The 21,332-nt window shown below is 39.2% G+C and overlaps 1 protein-coding gene across 4 annotated transcripts in view; it reads left to right on the top strand.

The window, feature by feature from the left end:
- LOC149816812 (uncharacterized) overlaps positions 1 to 21,332 on the top strand; it is a 67,457-nt gene that overhangs the window by 2,053 nt on the left and 44,072 nt on the right. For 3 of the 4 annotated variants that reach the window (XM_089987420.1, XM_089987422.1, XM_089987423.1), the window contains 7 exons: positions 194 to 269; positions 13,847 to 13,970; positions 14,272 to 14,409; positions 14,483 to 14,570; positions 14,651 to 14,771; positions 15,036 to 15,130; positions 16,293 to 16,559. In XM_089987420.1, the coding sequence (XP_089843546.1) occupies positions 16,305 to 16,559 (255 nt within the window). In that variant the 5' untranslated portion in view covers positions 194 to 269; positions 13,847 to 13,970; positions 14,272 to 14,409; ... (2 more) ...; positions 15,036 to 15,130; positions 16,293 to 16,304. Of the gene's footprint in view, positions 1 to 193; positions 270 to 13,846; positions 13,971 to 14,271; positions 14,410 to 14,482; positions 14,571 to 14,650; positions 14,772 to 15,035; positions 15,257 to 16,292; positions 16,560 to 21,332 lie in introns of those variants that run through there. The other variant, XM_089987421.1, reaches the window with a different exon arrangement.

Below are 21,332 nucleotides of genomic sequence, written 5' to 3'. Positions count from 1 at the left end.
TTTTGGCAGCAACAGTTTGGGCATTATGGCAATCAGATTGATGATGTTTCACATGATAAACATGTTTAAATAAAAGAAAGAAGCCTAATATGCTGTATTTGGGTATTAGCGTATGTTAACTTGTTGAATACTTGCTATTAAAGAAGCCTAATATGATGTGCAACTGGGTGATTGAATTTTATGTTCAATGCAGTCACGGAAGAGAGTTCTGATAAATGCTTTCACTGTTCGTGCACTGCATGATGGTTTTTCTCCAGCCAGGATTGCAGGTATAAGAACCCCTTTTTGATATCCTCTTCCTTTCACAAAATGTGTTTTTGTTTTATTAAATATGTATTGTTCTATTAGTTTCATTTTTCTGAAAATTGACAAAAAGGGATCTATTTACTTTTACTTGAGTAGTACTACAGCTATTGGAAAATTTTACCACTTCCAATTCCAGCAATAGGAAGTGTAGAACTTGTTTTTGAGACAGTTTGAAACACTGCTGGCACACATGTAATTGCAGATATCCATTTGGGATTCATTTATATAGCTGTACAGGGATATGCTGGGAACGTGGATCTTCTTTACACAATAGATACTCATGGCTAAGCTAGACGTCTGCTGGCATATTGTGTTGAAGGAAAATGATCTTTATAAATTTTGTTACATTGCTCCTATAGGACGGTTCTTAAGAATATTTATATCATGTCTATATATCTACGTGGCATTGATTAGATGACCATCTTGGTCCTGGTTCTGGAAAATAAAATAGTTGTAGGTCAATTATGAATGTATGCTAACAGATGACTATCACAAGTTTGACTTGGAATTTTGGCTATGTTCTTTTTGCTTTTGACATCCATGAAAACATGGGATCTTTTTTTTTATCTTTTAACTGGGAAAGGGAAAATCTCTCTTACCTCAAAGTAATGTGGATGTTTCCTGAGGTTATGTAGATACAGAGATGCAGTTATCTTTTATCAAGTTTCTAACATGACTAATGTATAAAGGGATATGAAATGAGAGATAACATGGAGCATCTGCGCGATGTAGCCCTGGGGAAAAACCTAAGGTTTGGAAATTCTGTGAAGTATACGCTTGTCTCTGGTTTGTATCTTCCAGCAATTTTCTGTATTGGTCTTATTGATGTGACACAACCAAAACAGTTACTTAGGTCCACTATGAGAATTCATCTAGTCGACTGAGTCTTTATTGTTACCCATCACACTCCAACAGCTGCACAACCTTCACTGCTATCTCACCACAACACCCTTACAGCAGTACTATTTCAACCATCCCCTGCAAAACACTTCCCCTTTACCCCCTTTACACAGCACAACATGTGTATGTTGCCAGCCTTGCAACATAACTCACTCCATCCATACATTCCTGCACAACTGCCCAGCACAACATTTGCCCTCTGTGCTTAGCACTGTGCTCAACCTCACCGACTACACCTTACCTTTACCCGTCATAAAATGTTTTTACTGCTAAAGGGCTGCTTATAGTAGCCTGAATATAACCTGTCCCTTCACAAGCATTTCCTTTCCAGCCACACCACAGTCCACCTGCGTACCCTGCTATGTGGATATAACTATATTTACCTTCTGATAGCTATGCTATCTGTATAGCTGTGGCTATATTCCTGCACTTGCCCTACACAGCCTTCACCTTCCAAAAATGCATTATCACTACATTTACTGTCCACCAATACAGTGCATCCTTGTTAATATTTTCCCAGCAGATGCCCCTGCATCTGCACATTGTTACATTCATAATATGCTCTTCACTTATCCTTGGTGTTTTATCACTTCCTATCCATTTATCTATCACTGTTCACCCATGGCTCATCCTTAGCCCACACTTACTGCATTCACTGCAGACTTTCACAGCAATACATCACTGCTGCCACACGTTTTCCCTGTTATCTTAGCAGACCAATATCCATTCATTGTTGTATAACATGTTTCATTATCTCATCCACCATTTAGTCTTTTCACTACAATTCTTACATCCATCTCACAATTTGTATATATATATATATATGAACACCTATATACATATATATACGCATATACATATATGCATATATACATATAAGTATATATGTGTCATCTTCCATCTTCCTTCATATCTTGGCATATAAACACTTTGTAAAGATACCCACATGGTATATGCCGATTTCTTTTCTCCCATTTTTATACTAACCCGGTTGTTTTGCAGGAAATATGTGGATAAAAGTTATCATTTGAAGTTGTAAATTTGATTTTATGAGTTGTAATAGTTAGATTTTAATAAGAATTTACATTTCCTGTTTTAGATAGAATGAATGAGCATTGTAAAAATCATGAATTACTTGTTCTTCATGCACTTTTCCTTCATTTCTCAAAATCTCACAATGGTGAAACACGAATGGCACGTGCACCATTTCGTAAGAGGTAGATTAATCCTAAGTGGATGATCCACATCAATGGCCATAGTCAGGGTGTGGACAAAACTTAGGATTTTTATCTTTTACGAAATAACACCAGATCCACACTGGATCTATTTTTAAAATTCATCATATTTCCTTAAATATTTTCTCCTTTTATCTGAATTTAACTTAAAATCAATTCAAAATATATACCAATGGCCATAGTCAAGGTATATTGAGAGTTAATTTCATTTTAAATTCTATAAAAGCACCAAATGTGTTTCATTCTTCACTTGAATTTAAATATAGATTATTATATAATACGTTCAATGACCATAGTCAAGGATGTATTACATCTTCAATCTTATTTTAATTCATTTAAAGAATGAAATAACTTTTTTTCAAATTCCAATTTCAAACTCTTTAAATTCATTCATCATATATGATAGAATTGCATCATATTTCTAAAATTTACTCTTCAAAATTCCAAATGATTCTCCCTCTTCATTTCTCAGATCAAATCTTATTCAAATCCAATTCTATTTCATTTCAATATTCAAAAATTCAATTTTAAAGTCCAATTTGACTTTGAAATTCCAAATTCATTTTATATTCAAAACTCTAAATCAAAATCAAAGTTCAATTTCAATTTTGAGACTCTTGATTCATCTTTTAAATTCCAAATTCCAAAAAAATTCAAGGTCTAATTTGACTTTGAAATTTGTTTGTATATTCAAATTCTAAATTTCAAGTTCAATTTAATCTTCTGAATTTAACTCCAAATCCACTTTTAGGATCCATGATTCGACACTCATATTGGATCTTAGCCTTCAGATCCAATTCCTCTTTAGGATCCAGAGTCCAATTCCACTTTTGGATCTCAAAATGCAGATCCAAATCCATGTTAGGATCCAGAGTCAAACTCTACATTGGATCTCAGACTTCAGATCCAAATCTAGAACCCAATTCTACATTTGGATCTCAGACTTCAAGATCCAAATCCCTCTTAGGATCCAAAACCCAATTCTATATTGGATCTCAGACTTCAGATCCAAATCCATTTTAGGATCCAGACTCCAATTTCACTTTGGATCTTAGACTTCAAATCCAGTTCCATTTTAGGATCCAGAATTCAATCACATGTTGGATCTTAGACTTCTGATCCAAATCCATCTTAGGATTCAGAACCCAATTTTTATCTCGGATCTCAGATCTCAGATCTTAAATCCATCTTTAAGATCCAACTCCATTCCCAATTCTAGATTTCAAATCCAATTCCATTTTCAGATCTCATCTGAACTCCCTAAATCCATTTCTATTCTTAAATACCATTTGATTATCTCAGATCCATTCCAAACTTATAATCCAAATTCAATTCCATCTCAAGTATTCATTTCCTTTTCTAAATTCAAATCCCAATTTCAAAGTCGATTTTGACTTTGAAACTTCATTTCCTTTCATTTCAAAGCTTCAAGTCATTCTTTCTCATTTATTCTTCCAAATCCTGATTTACTTCAAAAACTTAGAACTTCTCTGATCTATCTCAAGCTCTAAGTTAAATTCAATCATTTCTTCATTCCTTTACCAAGTTTATCTCAGAATACTTGGAAATTTTCAAAACATCTTTTAAAAGGAGCATACATTCTTGCATTACACAAGCATGATTCTATGTGCATTTTAGATTCAAGATAAATTCTTAGATTATATTTAGGCAAAGCAAAAGGCATAGATTCGATCCTTGGTTCGATTACCCCTGGTAAAGGCGCCAGAAACGGTCGAACCTCGTACCGACGAGCGAATCCCGTCTCTCCATTTTCCCGCAATATTTTAAAAAATGGAGGCGAGTTAAATTTCTAAATGTTTTCAAATTAAGATCAAGTGAGACCGTGCAAAATAGTTCCTCTTCTCTCTTTCTTTTCTCTTCTCTTTCTCTTTTCTGTCTTTTATTTCTCTCCCTTCAAAAAGGAGGAAAATAGAGGCTCGAAAAGGGAAAGAGAAGGAAGAGAGAGAAACCACGAGAGAGGAAAAATTTTGCGATGATCACACCCTACTAGTCTGTTGTGGGACTGACCCATTTCATGGGCAGGTAGTGAACAAGTTATACAGCTTGCGATGGCACAATGACGCGATGCGTTCAAGGCAAGGCCCTTTCCTGACGTTGCGTTCCTGGGGATACTTTTGATAGATGTGGTATAAAGTTACTGGAAAGCATCTCTTCTGATTAGAACTCTTGATTTCTAAAACTGTATTATCAAAACATCGTTCTTCATTTCATTTCAATAAAACATATATTTGAACTGCAAATCGGTTTGTAAGGGGAAGTCTGCATTTATGTTGTAATGTGCCCAAGGTTTAGGGACTTGCTGTTTTGAACCTGATCTTCCGTTGAACTTCTGTTTTAAACTCTGATAAATGATTGATTTCAAAGCTTTCAACCTTGTTCATAAAAGGTTTCAAGAACATGATTTTGGGGCGTTGCAGCTTTTGGTATCAGAGCAACAGGGAAAGTGGTAATCCTTGATCATCCGCCATCTACATTGCATTGTGAGTACTATTTCTCTTAAATTATTGTGCATTTATTTTAATTAAAGAATGTATTTTTGCTTAGATGTTGTTCAATGAACTGATCAAATCTATAGACGCATTAACCAGAAAAGTTGAGCAACTCCAAGCGATGTTCCAGAATTGGATCATAAGGTTGATAGGTTGGGTTGCGAGATCATCAACCTAGGGTGGTGTGTCAGCCCTCATGTTTTGTCCGATCCTATGTGCCTTTGGAACCCCGTTGATTGTCTTTTTTGCGGAAAGTTGGGCCATTCTGCTGAAGAATGCCACTTTAAACAACGTCGCGATAAAAAGTTTGCCGAAGATAGTGCTGATAACAAGCATCGAGCTGCTAAAAGGCAGAAACTAAGTGAAGAAAATGAGCCTCAACGACCGTTAAACCCAAAATGTGTGAGATGCGATCGTGTTCACCGTGGACAGGCATGTCCCCAAGACTCTGGTGGCTGCTTTTATTGTGGCAAAGTGGGCCACTTTATTCGTGATTGTCACATAAAGAAGGTCGATGACCTCCAGCGAGTGGGCAGTACGCCCCAACCTCCTCAGCAATAGCAACATGAACTGCTCAAGCAGTAACCTATGTCGACTATGACAGAACACATAGAAATCGTTGAATAGATTCCTTTGATAGTCTTAATTTAAGACTTTTTATATGTTTTGTTACGTATTTTTTGTCAAGTCAAAGCTTATCGATGGAATTACGTAGGACTTTGGTGTCTTTGTGATCTTAATGATTATGATGCTTATTAGGTGAATGACTTGTCATGCCTACAACTGATTAGTTTTTGGGTAGTTGACTTGTTACGCCTACAAATGATCATTTTTTGACTTTTAGGTGGTTGACTTATACGCCTACAAAATCATTTGTTTAGATCATTTAGATATATGACACCTCACGACTACAAACGATTAGTTTTTTATGATACATCACGCCTACATAACTGTGTTGCAGAGGGATTCACATTATGATTGGTTGTGTGATTATATCATCCTTGTATAGCATGATTGACGAATATCATGAATATTCGACTAAAATTGTCTTGTAGATATGTGCACGTGTTTCACGCTGAAGTGGTCGAATGCGATGTGCTTTGAGGTAAGAATTGTAAATGCATACGATGGTGCAATGATTTGAATTGTCTTATTTGCACATATAACCCAAATCCTATGAATTCATTGGATTATGTATGAATTTCGTAAGTTAAAGTTTAGTTGATTCATAATATATTATTTGTGTGTTTCTGTGTATAGAAATCATGCTTTGATTGCGCATGCTTTGAGGTTCTATTTGAGGATTGTAATGTTCCTTGTGCCAATGATAGCTTCAGTATGATGTGATTGATATGCCACGTGATAAGAATTATTGAGAGCATGCGATGAATGTTTATATTCGATATATAATTATGGTTCGTGGAACCTTGTTGGAAGAACGTGTGATTCTGTGTTTTATTTTGCCATCTGGGGTGATACGATGCATATTGCTGGCATGTAGGCTTGTGCCCATATTAGTGGTTGCTAACTTCGAGTGCGATCAATCGTTTTGATCAGCCGATTGTATTTATGCATGTATCACTGTGTATGGTATCAGTTGAGGATCTGATCTCCAATGGATTATTTGCGAGGGGGTGTATGACCAAGACCAGGTGACCCAACTAGAGTGGTAGATTTCTGTGAGGATGTGCACTGTCCAAGACCGGGTAGCCGCAAGGACGGTGAACTGTAAGGAAGTGTATGGTCCAAGACCAAGTATACCATCTAGGGCGGTAATTCCCTGTGAGGGCGTATATTTTCCCAGACCAGGTGATCCGGCGTGGATCTTGTTGATTATTAGTGGCTATCGACGCAGTGAGCGGTCATTTGTGCTGATGCGTGTATTGCAGTGATTTTCTTTTTATTATGACCTTTGTTGAGGATTGGATTCCCAAAGGTTTTTTGTGAGGGTACGTATGACCAAGATCTGGTATATCGGCTAGAGTGGTAGAATCTTTGTGAGGATATACACTGTCCAAGATCGAATAGCCGCGGAGACAGTGAACCGTGAGGAAGTGTATTGTCCAAGACCAGGTATACCATCTAGGGTGGTGATTCTTTGTGAGGTCGTACGCTTCTCAGATCAGGAGATCCAGCGGGAAACTTGTGGACTTTGATTTCCATGAAAAGTTATGGTGAGCAGTATTGATCTTCTGATATTAATTAACGAGTATAGCCAGTTGTGAATCTATAGATTTGGCTTTTTGTTTTAGCATAATTATATGCCCAACTCAGATGTATGAATCAAATCTTTATTGAGTTTTAGATCTTGATCATGTTTTGGACCTTCTATGGAAGGGTGGGCTTTTATGAGAAAGTATGATGCCTTAAGTGAGTCATGATAGGTGGCAGTTGGCCGCATAAGGCCTTGAGAGAGAATAGATTGTGTTTATTCATGACGCAGAGTTTGTTAGAAATTCCGAGTGTGCCACACGACATCTTGATGATGATTTAGAGACCTCGTTCAAGGAACGTAAACTAGAGCAATGTCTCGTTTTGTCTCTTCATCCTTGGTCTTCTACTAGACTCCTTTTCTTTGATGACTTGTGTCTCTTCATTCTTGAAGATAGCGAATAAGCATTCTTATAGCCTTCTGCTAAACTCCCCTTCTATTTATGGCTCCCTATGAACTCTTGTGAACTCTTACGAAGACAAGTTTATAATGAATTCACACATACGAGTTGTTCGATCAAGTTGTTGGCTTCGAACCTTTCTCTGACATTCATTATGTGTTGTCCTGATCCCTTCAAAAGCTTATGTGTTTGGGGGTTTGTGTGCGCATGTGCATTCTGACCTATACCTGGTTTTCTTAGGCTGCAATCTAGGCAGATCACCTTCCTATGAAATTTTGAGGACGAAATTCTTTTAAGAGAGGTAGGATGTAACACCCGTGAAAAAAAAAATCGTGTCTGACTCGTGTCAGACACGTGCCCTGCACGTGTCAGACACGTGTCGGGGGTCTAGGTAGCTTTGTCGGGCCAGGATCCGGGTCCGTACCGAACCCGAGCTCAACCCGGACCTGGGTTCTCGAACCCTCGAGAACCTGCGTCTTTGAAAAGACGCAGGCGTCTCGAGCGAGGGGCAGAACCCCTCGCCCCTTCTCTCTCTCCTCAGCTCCGCCCCCCCTTCGCGCTGTCGTTGGCGATCGGAGATGCCGACGAGCGATTCCGTCCGGCCGCCTCCCCTCCGAGTTCCGGCGACCCAATTTGCATTTTGGTGGCCTTTGACAGCCGGCAACCTCTTCACCTCCCCGTCGCCGGTGGCCTCAGCCGACCCTCCATCTTTGTCGTCGCCAGCGATCGACGCTGACGATCATAGCCGAACCTCTGAGCTCCGGCAAACCCCCCACCTTTGCCGACCCCATTTTTATTCCCTGTGTCATGGGAGCCGTTGACGGCCTTCGTGTTCTGACGACGCCCTATCCTCGATTTCTCTTCTCTCCTCATCGCCTCCCACCCTCTGAGCGAGATTCGGTGATCGAAGCCGCCGACCACCACTGTCCCCTTCAGCCGCCATCAGCGATCGAGGCTGCCAACAGTTGAGTCGGCGATCTTCACTTGCGAGCAACCCCGACGACTCCCCCGTGGTCATGGTTTTCGGAGGTATAAACCCTCCCCTCTCTTTCTCCTTTGTGTAGGGTAGGTCGACGGGGGGGGGGGGGCTGAGCCCTATGTCACCTCTTGTTGGCAGGGGGTTACCCCCCCCTGCCTTTTTTTTTAGTCGATTGACAGGGGGGCTGAGCCCCCTGTCGTCGCATCTTGTCGGTAGGGGGTTAACCCCCCTTGCCTTCCTTTTTGGAGTCGGTCGACAGGGGGGGGGGTTGAGCCCCCTGTCGTCGCCTCTTGTCGGCAGGGGGCTCCGTTTCCTCTGTCATTGCTGGGTTGGCAAGGGGCTCTGCTTCCCCCTGTCGCTCTTGTTGTGCCGACAGGGGGCTTCACCCCTCTGCTCTTCTTGTTGTCTCGGCAGGGGGCGCCGTCCCCCTGCCATTTGCTTTGTCAGCAGGGGGCTCCGTCCCCCTGCCATTAGCTTTGTTGGCAGGGGGCTTCGCCTCCCTCCTGCCTCCTGCGTTTTGCCGGCAGGGGGCAAAGCCCCACTGCTTTCCTGTTTTCCGAGCAGAGGCTTGCCCCCTGCATCTCTGTGTTTGTTCTCCGGCAAGGGGCTTTGCCCGTTGCCTTGTTCTTGCTGCCGGCAGGGGCAGAGCCTCTGCCTGTTTCGTTCCCAGTAGGGGGGCTGCACCCCTATCTCCTGTTCTGATAGGGGGTGTTTCCCCTGTCTTTCCTTGTTGCGGCAGGTGTGAAGGGGAGCCTCTGCTCCCTCCCCTTGCCTTTCCCTGTTGCGGCAGGTGTGGCGGGGAGCCTCTGCTCCCTCCCCTGCCTTTCTCTGTTCTGGCAGAGAGGGAGCTCATGCTCCTTGCCTCTACTGCTCATTGCCAAGCAGGGCTGAGGCCCTTGCCTCTGGCACCCTTGTTTGCAGGGTGCAGAAGTTCCTGCCTCTACCTCCTGCAGGCAGGAGGCATTGCTGTGTCTGTTGTTTCTCGTTTATCTAACGACATATACTAACGTTCTAAGCTCTCCAAGTTGAACGGTGGATCTAGCTCGCCTTCGTGGCTCGAGCTTGCGCTTCCCTACACCATTGGCGTACGACAACCCGCAACCCCTTAAGGTAGGGGATTCTTGCGTGAAAGGACAACGAATTGATAAATGCTAAAATAATAAAGATAACTAAAATAGGATTATATATGTATACGTATAATGTATATACATATGTCTTTACTTTCAAGGACGCAATTTCACGATCCTTGTCCTCTTTACTTTCTCGCACTTTCCTTTTTGTCGCCGCCGCGCTATATGTGCCTAGGCTTTTCCATTCCTATCTTTACATTTCATGTCTTTTAACTCAAGGACGCGGTTTCACAATCCTTGTCCTTTTTACTTTCCCGCACTTTACTTTCTTGCTGCCCCGCACTTTGCGCCCTAACATTTACTTGTATATGTCTATATTTTACTCCAGGATATCCTGGTCGTCCTTTACATTCTTGCACTTCACTTCCTGCATTTACTTGTTGCCCCGCACTTTATGCGCCACGGCCTTGCTACTTGCTTTACTCTTCGTACCTTACTTTCCTATTGCTGTCGCACTTACTTTTTTCTGTGTGCGTCTTTACTTTGCTATCGCTCTTCGTGTATATGCTTTGTTCATGCATGCATTCTTATCTATGTCGTATGCTTCTTTACTTATGCTTATCGTTTAATCGAGGTGCAACCCCATGCCTCGTGAGTCGTCCTTCACACTTGCGTAGTCAGTATAGGATCTCATACCTCATGAGTTGTTTACGTAGTTGCCCGCTTGTGCGTTTCGATGATCGAGGTATGACCTCATACCTCGTGTGTAGCTCTAGCGTTCTACACTCGCGGTGCAGCTACGCCCATCGAGTCTTACCCCACGATTTGCCATTGTATTAGTCTGTGCACGAGTAGGACGAGGATCCTAGTGAGGTACTTGCGCCATCGCTAGATCGACGTTACCTCACCTCTTATGCGAGACCTAGTTTCTAGGCTTTCTAGTTCAACCAAGATTATAGTACCTTCCTTCCTCCGTGAAGGTATTGTTGGATCTCTTATGAGAGATCCATGTTCCTCATCTTGTAGTTGTGCCTTTAGTCGCGTATGATATGTTTGGACTACAAAGAGCAGGAAGAAAGGTTTGTAGTAACCTTTAAGCGTGTATTGACACATTGAGCTAAGCCTGTTATGTTGATTTCGCCTGATAGGCAGAATGCTTGCGATTGTCTAAAGGACCCAAGCACAATAAGTTGGAACTGTAATGCGTTCTTTGTGAGCTTCTGTAAAGTAGAAGTGTTGGGATTTCCTGCGAGAGATCCGTGCCCCTCTCATCGTGGTTGTACTTTTGAACAAGTATGTTGCGTACTATGATGAGCAGGATGAGAGGTCTATGTTTGCCTCAAACGTGCAATGGCACGTGTTTGAGATCACAAGAGTTATGTTTTTACCCTCACTACGGGTTGGTCCCTAACATCATGGTTGTATATTTGCATAGGTACGTTGCGTACTGCGGTAAGTAAGATGAAAGGTGTGTGGTTGCCTCGAACGCGCAATAGCTCTACTTCACGTAAATAATAATCATGCGCCTTCACCGGCAAGATGCTCAATTGGGTTTAAAGACCAGAGCATGTAGAATGGGACAGCGGTTAAGAAACCCTCCGTCGTGCTCATTCAGGACGGTTCATCAAGAGAGAGGATGGATGGTACAAAACTCTGATGAACAGTCATTAAAGGCAATCTCGGGCAAAGATCCGACCTTCCCCAGTCATCGGAGGTTAGGGGAACCCTTCAGGCCACTTCTGCAGAAGTTTGGATGCACATCCATTGGGCCTTTGTTTGCCTTTGGGGATTTACTCTCTTGGTCACTGGCCGTCCCCTCAGGAAGTGGACTCAGTCAGTCATTCGGGGTATTATAAAATACATAGCATAATGGACCCCCGAATCGATCTCGGTTGTTTCTACATTTTGCCTTGTACGTACCCACAACGACCTGCTTAATAATGAGACAAGATATAACTTATACACATGATCATGATACATGCGTGTTGTGACGATCATTGCTTGCTTACTTGTTAGCTCGCTAGTTTGGTATGCTACTCGTTGAGCTAGGTACGTCTGTCAAGGCGTTAACCTTGTTGGTTAAACTGCTTGCACACATCTGCTTAGTAATAACTAGCTTCTCGTACTAGTGGATTGCTTATCCTGTGTAGCTCATGTATTGCTTGTGATGCAATAGCTTGTGCCTTACAATTAATGTAGCTATTTGTTGATAGACTGAACCATATAATGGTACTTGTATGTATTACGAGTGTGGATATGAATACTTGTCTTATGCAATTGCTTTGCTTGACTGGTGAATAGAGTTAGTTACTCTTCACCTATTATATCTGTGGGATTGCTATAGTTGCTTGTTTAGCACTATAATTCTTATTGCTCTTGTACGTAGCTGTTTGCCTTACTAGAGCCTTGCTTACTCTACAACATATTTGGTTAGATCTGTTAGTCTTGCTTGTTCCTGCTTGAGCTAGCGTTTATCTTACTTATTATAGCTTTTGTTCTTTCTTGTCCTTTGCACCCCTACTAGTCTGTTGTGGGACTGACCCATTTCATGGGCAGGTAGTGAACAGGTTATACAGCTTGCGATGGCACGATGACGCGATGCGTTCAAAGAGTTCTTCTGATTAGAACTCTTGATTTCTAAAACTGTATTACCAAAACTTGGTTCTTCATTTCATTTCAATAAAACATATATTTGAACTGCAAAGCGGTTTGTAAGGGGAAGTTTGCATTTATGTTGTAATGCACCCAAGGTCTAGGGACTTGCTGTTTTGAACCTGATCTTCCGCTGAACTTTTGTTTTAAACTCAAATAAATGATTGATTTCAAAGCTTTCAACTTTTTTTATAAAAGGTTTCAAGTCCACAATTTTGGGGCGTTACATGTTTACATCTCTTCTTGCTGCTTAATGATATGATCATGAGCCCATCTGAATCATGGTTAAATCATGGCCTAAACCATAACCATGCTGAAATCTGTAAACTGAGCTTGTTTTGATATATTAGTGTGAAATTAAGATGTGGAGAATGGTTTAATGCAGTACATGACTTTTGTATTCTCCATGTGAAGATTATCTCATACTAAAGCAATCTTTCAAACCTTTCCTATAACATTTTCAATAAATAATAGTGTTGCTATGTCTTGTCATGTTTCATCTTCTGTAATTTATCTAAGAAATTAGCATCAAAAGAAAAACTTTAGACTATGTGCTGATTCCTGGGTCCATCTATTCACAGTTAGATTTGTGAGCCCATACATAAGGGTGTTTTATTAAACAAGCGTTCAGAAACAAAATCTTACCTTGATATTTACTATGTGATGATTCCTAGGTCCATCTATTCACAGTTAGATTCGTAAGCCCATGTATACAGGGTGTATGAATTTTATTAGAGAAGCATTCAGAAACAAAATCATACCTGGATATTTGGAAGAATCATATGAATGAATTTCAACTTAGATACTTAAAAGACAACCTTTTCTCAAATATGATAGAGTTGTGGATGACACAATAAGGAGATGCAAACAGTCCTATTTTGTCAAGTTATATCTGAAAACTGGTAATAACTTTTAGCGCTTGCAGGATCTTGTGTCTTCACCCAGAGAAGAAGCACCAAAGGAAGGACTTCCATATCCCACACCTACAAAACAAATGTGTGGGCTAATTTTGGTAATCATGGAGGACCTGTGAGCTTCCAGACCTCATTGCTAGAAAAACATTCCATCAGACAACTTTATATACAAGCAAATGTTGTCCAATGCTTGTGAGATCCTTAATGCAATGGGGAAAACAAGCCATGAGATAGCAAAGATGGGGAAAATAAGCCATGAGACACAAACAACATCACCATTGCAAATATACAGTTTGCCTATATGTAGTCACATAGACACAAAAAGACAAAACAACACATGCGTATGGAGATGAATGCTTCAAATAATAGTTTATATATCACAGAATGTCCTAAAATGACCTTCATGACCGAATAAGCCAAATAGGTGAGGTATTCCAACTAACAGGTAATAACTAATAACATACATAGAAATTCAGACTGGTTCCATACATATACATGTAATCACATATTGCAGACATACAAACACAAACACAAACACAAACACATGCATTTGATTAGACATGGAGTCATTCTTTCTAATCCTATAGAATCACTGAAGAGACTGGAGTTGGGCTGGAAAATGTATTCATGTATATATAAGTTTTTCTTATGTCTTTGGATTCATGCAGATTCAAAGACCCTGAAAGAGGAAAAAAGAGAAGAGTTATTTGACAATCTTAAAGCTGATGATTCAATTGGATGGGCTGTGGATGTCATAGACCCAAGAGTTCTGTCAGCAAAGATGCTTAAGAAGTGAGTATGAACAATGCATTTGATGATCAATGTAAGCATGCAACGTCTTCATGAAGCAATTTTTATTTGGATACAGAACAAAGATCAATTTGAATGAAATATCACATGAGTCTGCTATGGGCCTTGTCTCCCGGGTGCTTGGCCTGGGAGTTCTATTAACAGAAGCATGTATGTGCATGCACACACACATGATTCCTTGTGCTATGCATATTAGGTAGTGCTCCCGTTATATCTATCAATAAAAATTTTTTCTTTAGCCCTTTCATGTTCTACTTGCTATATGTTGCTTGTGCGAGCACAGGTCTATGTCGATACTGTTGGGGATGCTGAGAAGTACAAAATCAAATTATCTGAGAAGTTTCCCATTATCAGATATGTTGTGGAGAAAAAAGCTAATAGTCTTTTTCCAGTTGTTAGTGGTGCAAGCATTGTTGCAAAGGTTAGAGATCTTGTCAATGTTGTCATTCAAGTTCTTATTTCTAAGGTAACAACTCTCTCTCTCTCTCTCTCAGGTAACCAGAGACAGAGCTTTGCGTGAATGGGTGCTTGATGAAACCGCAAAAAACATTAATAGAAACTTTGGTTCTGGATACCCTGGAGGTTATTGTGGATTCGTGGTTATGTACCTGTAAGCTGTATTTTGTTAATTGATCCCTGACCACATTGTCATTGTCATGCAGACCCTGAAACTAAAGCTTGGCTAAACCATCACAAGCACTCAGTATTTGGTTTCCCTAGTCTGATGCGCTTCAGTTGGGGTACATATAATCCATACTACAAGAATTTTGTTGAAGTGACATGGTGAGGATGATTCAATATCAGAAGTATGAATTTTGTAGATTCCATATCCAATATTTGAAGCAGTATTCTAGTTGGTGGTTGTTTTTAGAAAAAAAAATCTGTTATATCTGCTTCCTGTAATTAGCAGGGACCTCTCTCTCTCTTTTGCTGATGTTTGCTTATTTGCCTCCTTTTTGAGATGGTTGGTTGATGGGCAAATAACTGTTGTATTTCAGCTATACAGTTTGTTTACTATGATTAATTGATAACATGTTGCACATGCAGGGAGTCTGATGCACAAGAAGATGAGTGCACTAATGGAAATGGGAAGCACCAGTTGAAATTGACTAGCATTGGCTTTACTGGTTCGAAGCAAAAATGTAAAGAAATTGAATCAAGTGCTAAAGAGCGCTACAAGTTCTTCTAAGCTCGCAAGCTTCAGCAAGTTGTTCATTTCTAGTGAAATCATTTGGCTTTGATTCAAGGCCTATTGTTATCTATTCTTGTATCAATGTCCAGACAAGTTGCTTATGATGATAATATTGCTCAAAAATTTTTAAATCAGTTGAAAGGAATCAAATGTTTTAGTAAAAACTGGTTTCACCCACTTATGGGTACGATTGTGGATGTGTTGAAAATTGACCCAATAAACCATAGAGCCTCTGATGACATCTGAAGGTTTCTAATCAATTGTTCCTTCTGAGAATTCTTCAATCATGATTCCCCTTCCCCATCATCCCCACTCAACAGGTGTAACTGAAGGAACAGGTTTTCCAATCAAGATATGTTTGCAACATATAAATGCCTCTTTAGATGCTTAACCATGGATTCCTCTAGCAAGTAGTTCTCAGTTGATCATGTATTGGCATTCTTGATGTTCATATGACAATGCAACATTTCCAGGAATAATGGATCCTCCTGATGATGCATTAAATACGCATAATTATAACATATTTTCACTGCATAAATGCATCAATTATAGGTTTAGAACCCACACTTAGGTGCATATAGATGTCATTGAGCTACGGTTCGAATTTCGTTCGAATCAGACTTAAAACGAGAGAGTTATTGCATTTACAGTGAAGCGGGTCGAACCTCGGGGCAAATCAGGACAAAATAGATCCAATTGATCCATTTGGGCCTTGGATTTGGGTCAAAACGCAACATATCCAACCCAGCTTCACCCCAAAGTCGATTTTTAATGTATTTGCTAAAAAACCTCTCTGAAAAAGGCACCTAGCAGATCTTTATATTTTAATCCTCTTTCTGGAATTTCCAGAAAAGAGGTGTTTAGCTTTAAAAACGAGTTTCAAAACCCTAAAACTCGTCTTTTGCCTCTAGAAGCTGCGCCCTCAGCCCGATTTTTCTTCCTCCAGACGTCTTCCTCAGCCCCAAGCCGCCACACCTTCTTCACGTTGGGTTGCCAAGCTTTGCCAAGCACCCATGGCCGCCATCTTCTTCCTCCTTCATTTGTTTTCTTTCCCATATGTTCCTTCTCTTCTCCTCCTTGCTGAAACTCACCTTCTTTGTTGTATTTTGCAGGTTGCAGCAGTAATGGTGGTGGTCCAGCTGTGCAAGGGGTGCTGTCTACCCCTTCACAGACAGCCGGCTCTACCATCATCCGGCTCTCTACCCCATCCGCGCAATCGGAGCTTCACGCCACCATCGGAACGTCACCAGCCGCGGTTTCCAGCAAATTGCAGCAACAACAAGGGGGACAACATCATTGAGGGCGTTGGTGCACATCCTGGGCAAAATTCCACCTCTTCTCTACCATCCCACTCCTCGGAATGCCGGAATAGGCCACCGGTAAGCTTCTCATCCCCCTCTTCTAGTTAAAAACCTATTTGCGTGTGATTTTTTATGTTTTTTTTATGCCTGCGTTTTCCCTTGTTTCCCAACCGTAGTTAGGTCTGGTTGTGCATATACCAGCACAGTAGATCGAGTCTAGGAATTCATTTTCTTGTAAATTTTGTGTCAATTGCATTTTCAGCTATCGTTGAGTTATTTTCCCCTTTTGCATCAAAGGTAGCTAGAGTAATCTAGTCGGCTGGGTTGATATGTTTTAGAATTTCAGTTTGTTTAATCTGCATAGGTAGGCATGTTTCTAGCTGTTGAGATGCTGAAGTTAATTTTGTATGCATGTTGTTTTGTGTCTAATTGGTATTTCATTTATTTAGATATACTCTATCAACAAAAATCGGGTAGAGTGTTCTAACCGATTTAGGTGTTTTGTGCAATTAGGGTATAGTGGTTGACTGTTAGTTGTTAGCATTATGTTTAGCAGTGTAACGTCTGAATAATAGGTTAATTATGTATGGGGTTAGATTAGTTTTACTGATTTTTGTCATTTATTAAGCTAATTCCTATGTTAGCATTAGTTAGTTTTATTCTCAATATAGTCGATATTAGCAATCACATGTTAGGCTAGAGGTGTTAGTATTAGCTAGCGTGGTGTTTCCAGCATGCATTGTATAGTTAATTAGTGAGCTTAATTAGGAGGCAGCTGAATAGTTTAATGTTATATTAGGTTAACTTTGTTCTTTTCTTTTGATATAATTTATATGTATTTTGATTTAGGCGTCATAGTGTAACCAATCCTTTAGTTGTTTATTGGTTATGTTAGGATTAGAGTTAGATGTTTTAGTCATTAATTAGATGATTATTTCAGTAAGATATGAGTTTAGTTTTACGATTGTTGTTTAGAGTTAGATCAACTATAGATCTAATATTACTTCAGGTTAGGTTCATATTTAATTTGATGTTATAGTTAGTTGTATATTTAATTCTTCTTTTCTAGGGTTACTTAGTTAGTTCACATTAAGTAATGACAGTAGTTTAGCAATGTCAGCAAGTTAACTTAGTTTAATTCATACTTGAAGGTTAGTTTAACATAGCTGACCATAGCATTTTACTTTGGCATTAACGTGTAGTTCTCACAGGTAATATAGGTAGTTAATTTAGATTGTCTTTTCTTAGTACAATTAGTTACATTTTCGGTTAGTTAGTCAATATTAAGCTGTGAATGACTGGGGTACATACAATTTATATATATAGTTCAAAACTTGGATGTTTGAATGAATAGTATATTAAAGCTAGAATCTCATTTTTGCTCTGATCTACACTCGTTATACCCTGTGACAATCTTCTGAGTTTTTCCAAAATTACTGTTCTATGCTATTCATTAGTGTGTTAACTGCGTGCAAACCTAAAATTAACTCGTTCAAAGTTGATTTGGTTTGCCTTTTAAGCGTTCTGCAAGATTAGGTTTTACGCGATTTTAGACTTCGGGTTCCCGGATGAGTTTCTCAATTCCGTAAAGTTCGTCAGACTCTTGAGTCTGTCAGAGAAATACTTAGAATCAGACTTAGTTTGACCCTTCGCACTTCCTGTTTGCGAAAACCTATCAAAATTAGAGTTTGCACTGTTCAGGGATAAAACAGTCAATTACCTAGTTGATTTCCGTAGTTTTTCTAATGCGGTCGTTAGTATTCTATTAGGTTTTTAACATTGGTCCAAGGCTAATTGTAACATTAGGATAAGTAGTTTAGGAACTTAACTCTGGTACTTCCACGTTTTATATAGAATTAGGTTAGCGATTAATTTCAAAATTAATCTAGAAATAGTCATTCCTGTATATAGTTTACTAACTTTGTTTTCATATCATGCAGGTGATATTAAGTTGTCGTAAGAGCATCTCGTCTCAGTGATAGATTGACGTAGCAAGTAAACTAACAGAAATGCCCTTGTGTTCACAGACTTGAGTCATTGCACGCTTCTTTTATGTTCTTGTTCAATTTTGATTTCAGTGTAATACTCTCTATAATTGGGCAAGTTCAATATCAATAAAATGCAATATTTAGTTTTAATCTGAGTATATCCCGTTCCCTGTGGATTCGACCCGTACTCGCCACATCTGTGGAAACTCAGTTTTTATTATTTTTGGTTGACGATTTTCCAAATGCTTTTATTGAAAATAATGTGTTAAAAATAATCATTGCAAAAGTCAAACCAAATTTTGGCATCGTTGCCGGGGAACAACGATTATACTCTGTTAATTCTAATTTTGTAATTTGTTGATATCTGCTTAGTTAGATTAACTGTAGTTTATTTTTCTAGTCAATAGGATTAGTTAGTAAATATAAGGTTAACGTAGTAAATACATATAGGATTCACGGTTATTTCTCTAGGATTCATAAATTTTCATCCTTCTGGAGCGCTTCGACAGGTGAGTTCTAGATAACATAGCTTGAATTCCTATTTTTGTACTTAAGTATATTTAGAATAGATTTAATTTTGAAGTTGAATTCCCCTTTTAGCATGATTAGCGTAGTTTAATTGCATTTAGTTTCAATTCCTTGTTTTTGTTTGTTGTTTACTGCTTTCTTTTCATTTAGGTAGTTAGGTCGTATAGTTAGTTAGGTTACGTTGCACACATCTGGACTTAGTTCCTGTATATGCTAGGGCGCAGGAATTTGGGTGTTCCGCTCCAACCGCTCGTTGAGGATCCAGAGAGAATTATACGTTCTTCTCGAAACCGATCCGAAATGGGGGACTTAGAACCCGAAGCTACTGTGCGCCCTCTGAGGGAGTACTTCCTACCCACGGAGTACACCCAGGCATCGTGCATTCACAGACCAACTATTGGGGGCCGCACTATGACATTAAGGCCAGCGTGATTCAGATGCTTCCACCTTTCTATGGCCTTAGTCACGAGGATCCCTATAGGCACCTTGACGAGTTCCTTGAAATCTGTTTTATAGTGAAGATTCAAAATTTTGGGGACGATGCTATGAAATTGACCCTCTTTCCATTCTCATTGAATGACAAAGCCAAGTATTGGCTGAAATCCTTAGACACGGTAGTGATAGGGTCATGGGATCAGCTTCAGCAGGAATTCCTGAAGAAGTACTTTCCCATTGGTAGGACGAATCAGTTCCGTCGAGCCATCACCAGTTTCTTAGAACTGAATGGCGAGCAATTTCATGAAACATGGGTGATCATGCATATAAATCAGGGTTAATTAACATTTAAATATGCATGATTTTATAAAATAATGTTTCAAAAACCCAATTTTATGCTAGTTTTTGAGTAAATGTGCTAAAATGATTTAAAAATAGAAAATGTATGAACAATAGTTTTATTTTACAATTTTATACATATTTTAGTTTTTATTCTATTCATAGTAGTTTAGTTTTAGTTTTCAATTAAAAATAAAATAAAATAAACAATAGAGAAAATAGTTTTTTTTAAATCATTTTAAATGTTTGTTTTTTTAGAAAAGAAAATATATATATAGTTAGATTAGTTTTTTTGATTTTCTTTATAAATAAATAGTTTTGTTTTTGAAATAAAAAGATTAATAGGTTTTCTTTACTTTTTATATAAAATAATAAAAACAAATCATTACATGGTTTGTAATTTTTGGAAAATTGAAAAAAAAATATAATAACACAAACCAGTTGAACCAGTTTGTATTTCTAAAAGAAAATTAAAAAAAAAATAATAACCAAACCGGCTTGAACCGGTTTGCATTTGTTTCAAACCGGTTCCAGCCGGTTTGTTGTTTTTAAAAAACCCAAAAACAGAGAAAGAAGGGCGCCTCCCATATTCATGGCTGAAGCCCTTCTTTCCCCTCTTTCCCCTTCGGTTTCAACTCTTTTCCCTCTCTCTGCTTTGCCGGATCCTTTTCCCATTCTTTCCCCTCTCTTTTCCTACCTTTCTCTCCTCATCTTCGAGCCGGTGGCAGACTTCCTCAGTCTGGTGGTGCTTCTTCAGTCGGCAGCAGTGCACAAGGTGGAGGCCGCCAATATCTTTCCGATTTCCTCCAGGTGAATATCGTGTGACAGGCGGGAATACTCCAGGTGTGATTTCCGATTCTTATTCCTCTTCTTCTTCTGATTTCTAATTCTTCTTCTTCTTCTTCTTCTGATTCCTCATTTTTAATTTCTTCTTCGTATCTTTTCAATCGAGTTCTGGTTTTGTTTCTGTGTGAAAAGGAAAAAAAATATAGATCGCATGTTTTTCTTCTTTTTGATTTTCCTGTTTTTGCTTCAAGATTAGATTGAATGTATTGATCAATTAAGCTCCAGAAATCAGTCACCTAATCTCCAATCACTACTGTGATCAATTTGTTTTTGATTGAATTCCTCTTATTTTTGATTGAATCCAATGTTCGAGAGAATCTGATTTTTGATTTCATTGTGCCTGCTACAGATTAGTGTTGGTCGATCATTTGGATCGATCAAAAGTGCTTCATATTTCTGATCGAAAATTCTGTTGTTCCGGTGATGAAAGAATGGAATCCGATCGAAGGAATTTCTGATTTCAATCGATCGGCCGTCTGGATCATCTCTCATGTCCTGTTTGATTTTATAATTTTGATTGTCATGTGTTACATTGTAAAAATTGCCTAAGGTCTAGAGTTATTCATGTCTGATGAGCCATATTTGAACGTGTATTGAATAATTTGTTTGAATTCAATCAATTCATGGTTGTAACATTCTGATCATCGGATTTAATGTCTGAGTTTTGATCAATTATAGCTGATCTCCGATAAGTAGTATTTGAATGCTGATTGAT

This window comes from Nuphar pumila, chromosome 14, assembly GCF_984573655.1.
Source record: "Nuphar pumila chromosome 14, dmNupPumi1.hap1.1, whole genome shotgun sequence".
NCBI lineage: Eukaryota > Viridiplantae > Streptophyta > Magnoliopsida > Nymphaeales > Nymphaeaceae > Nuphar > Nuphar pumila.
The sequence above is the reverse complement of the archived record's forward strand: the minus strand, read 5'-3'. Positions and strand labels throughout refer to the sequence as shown.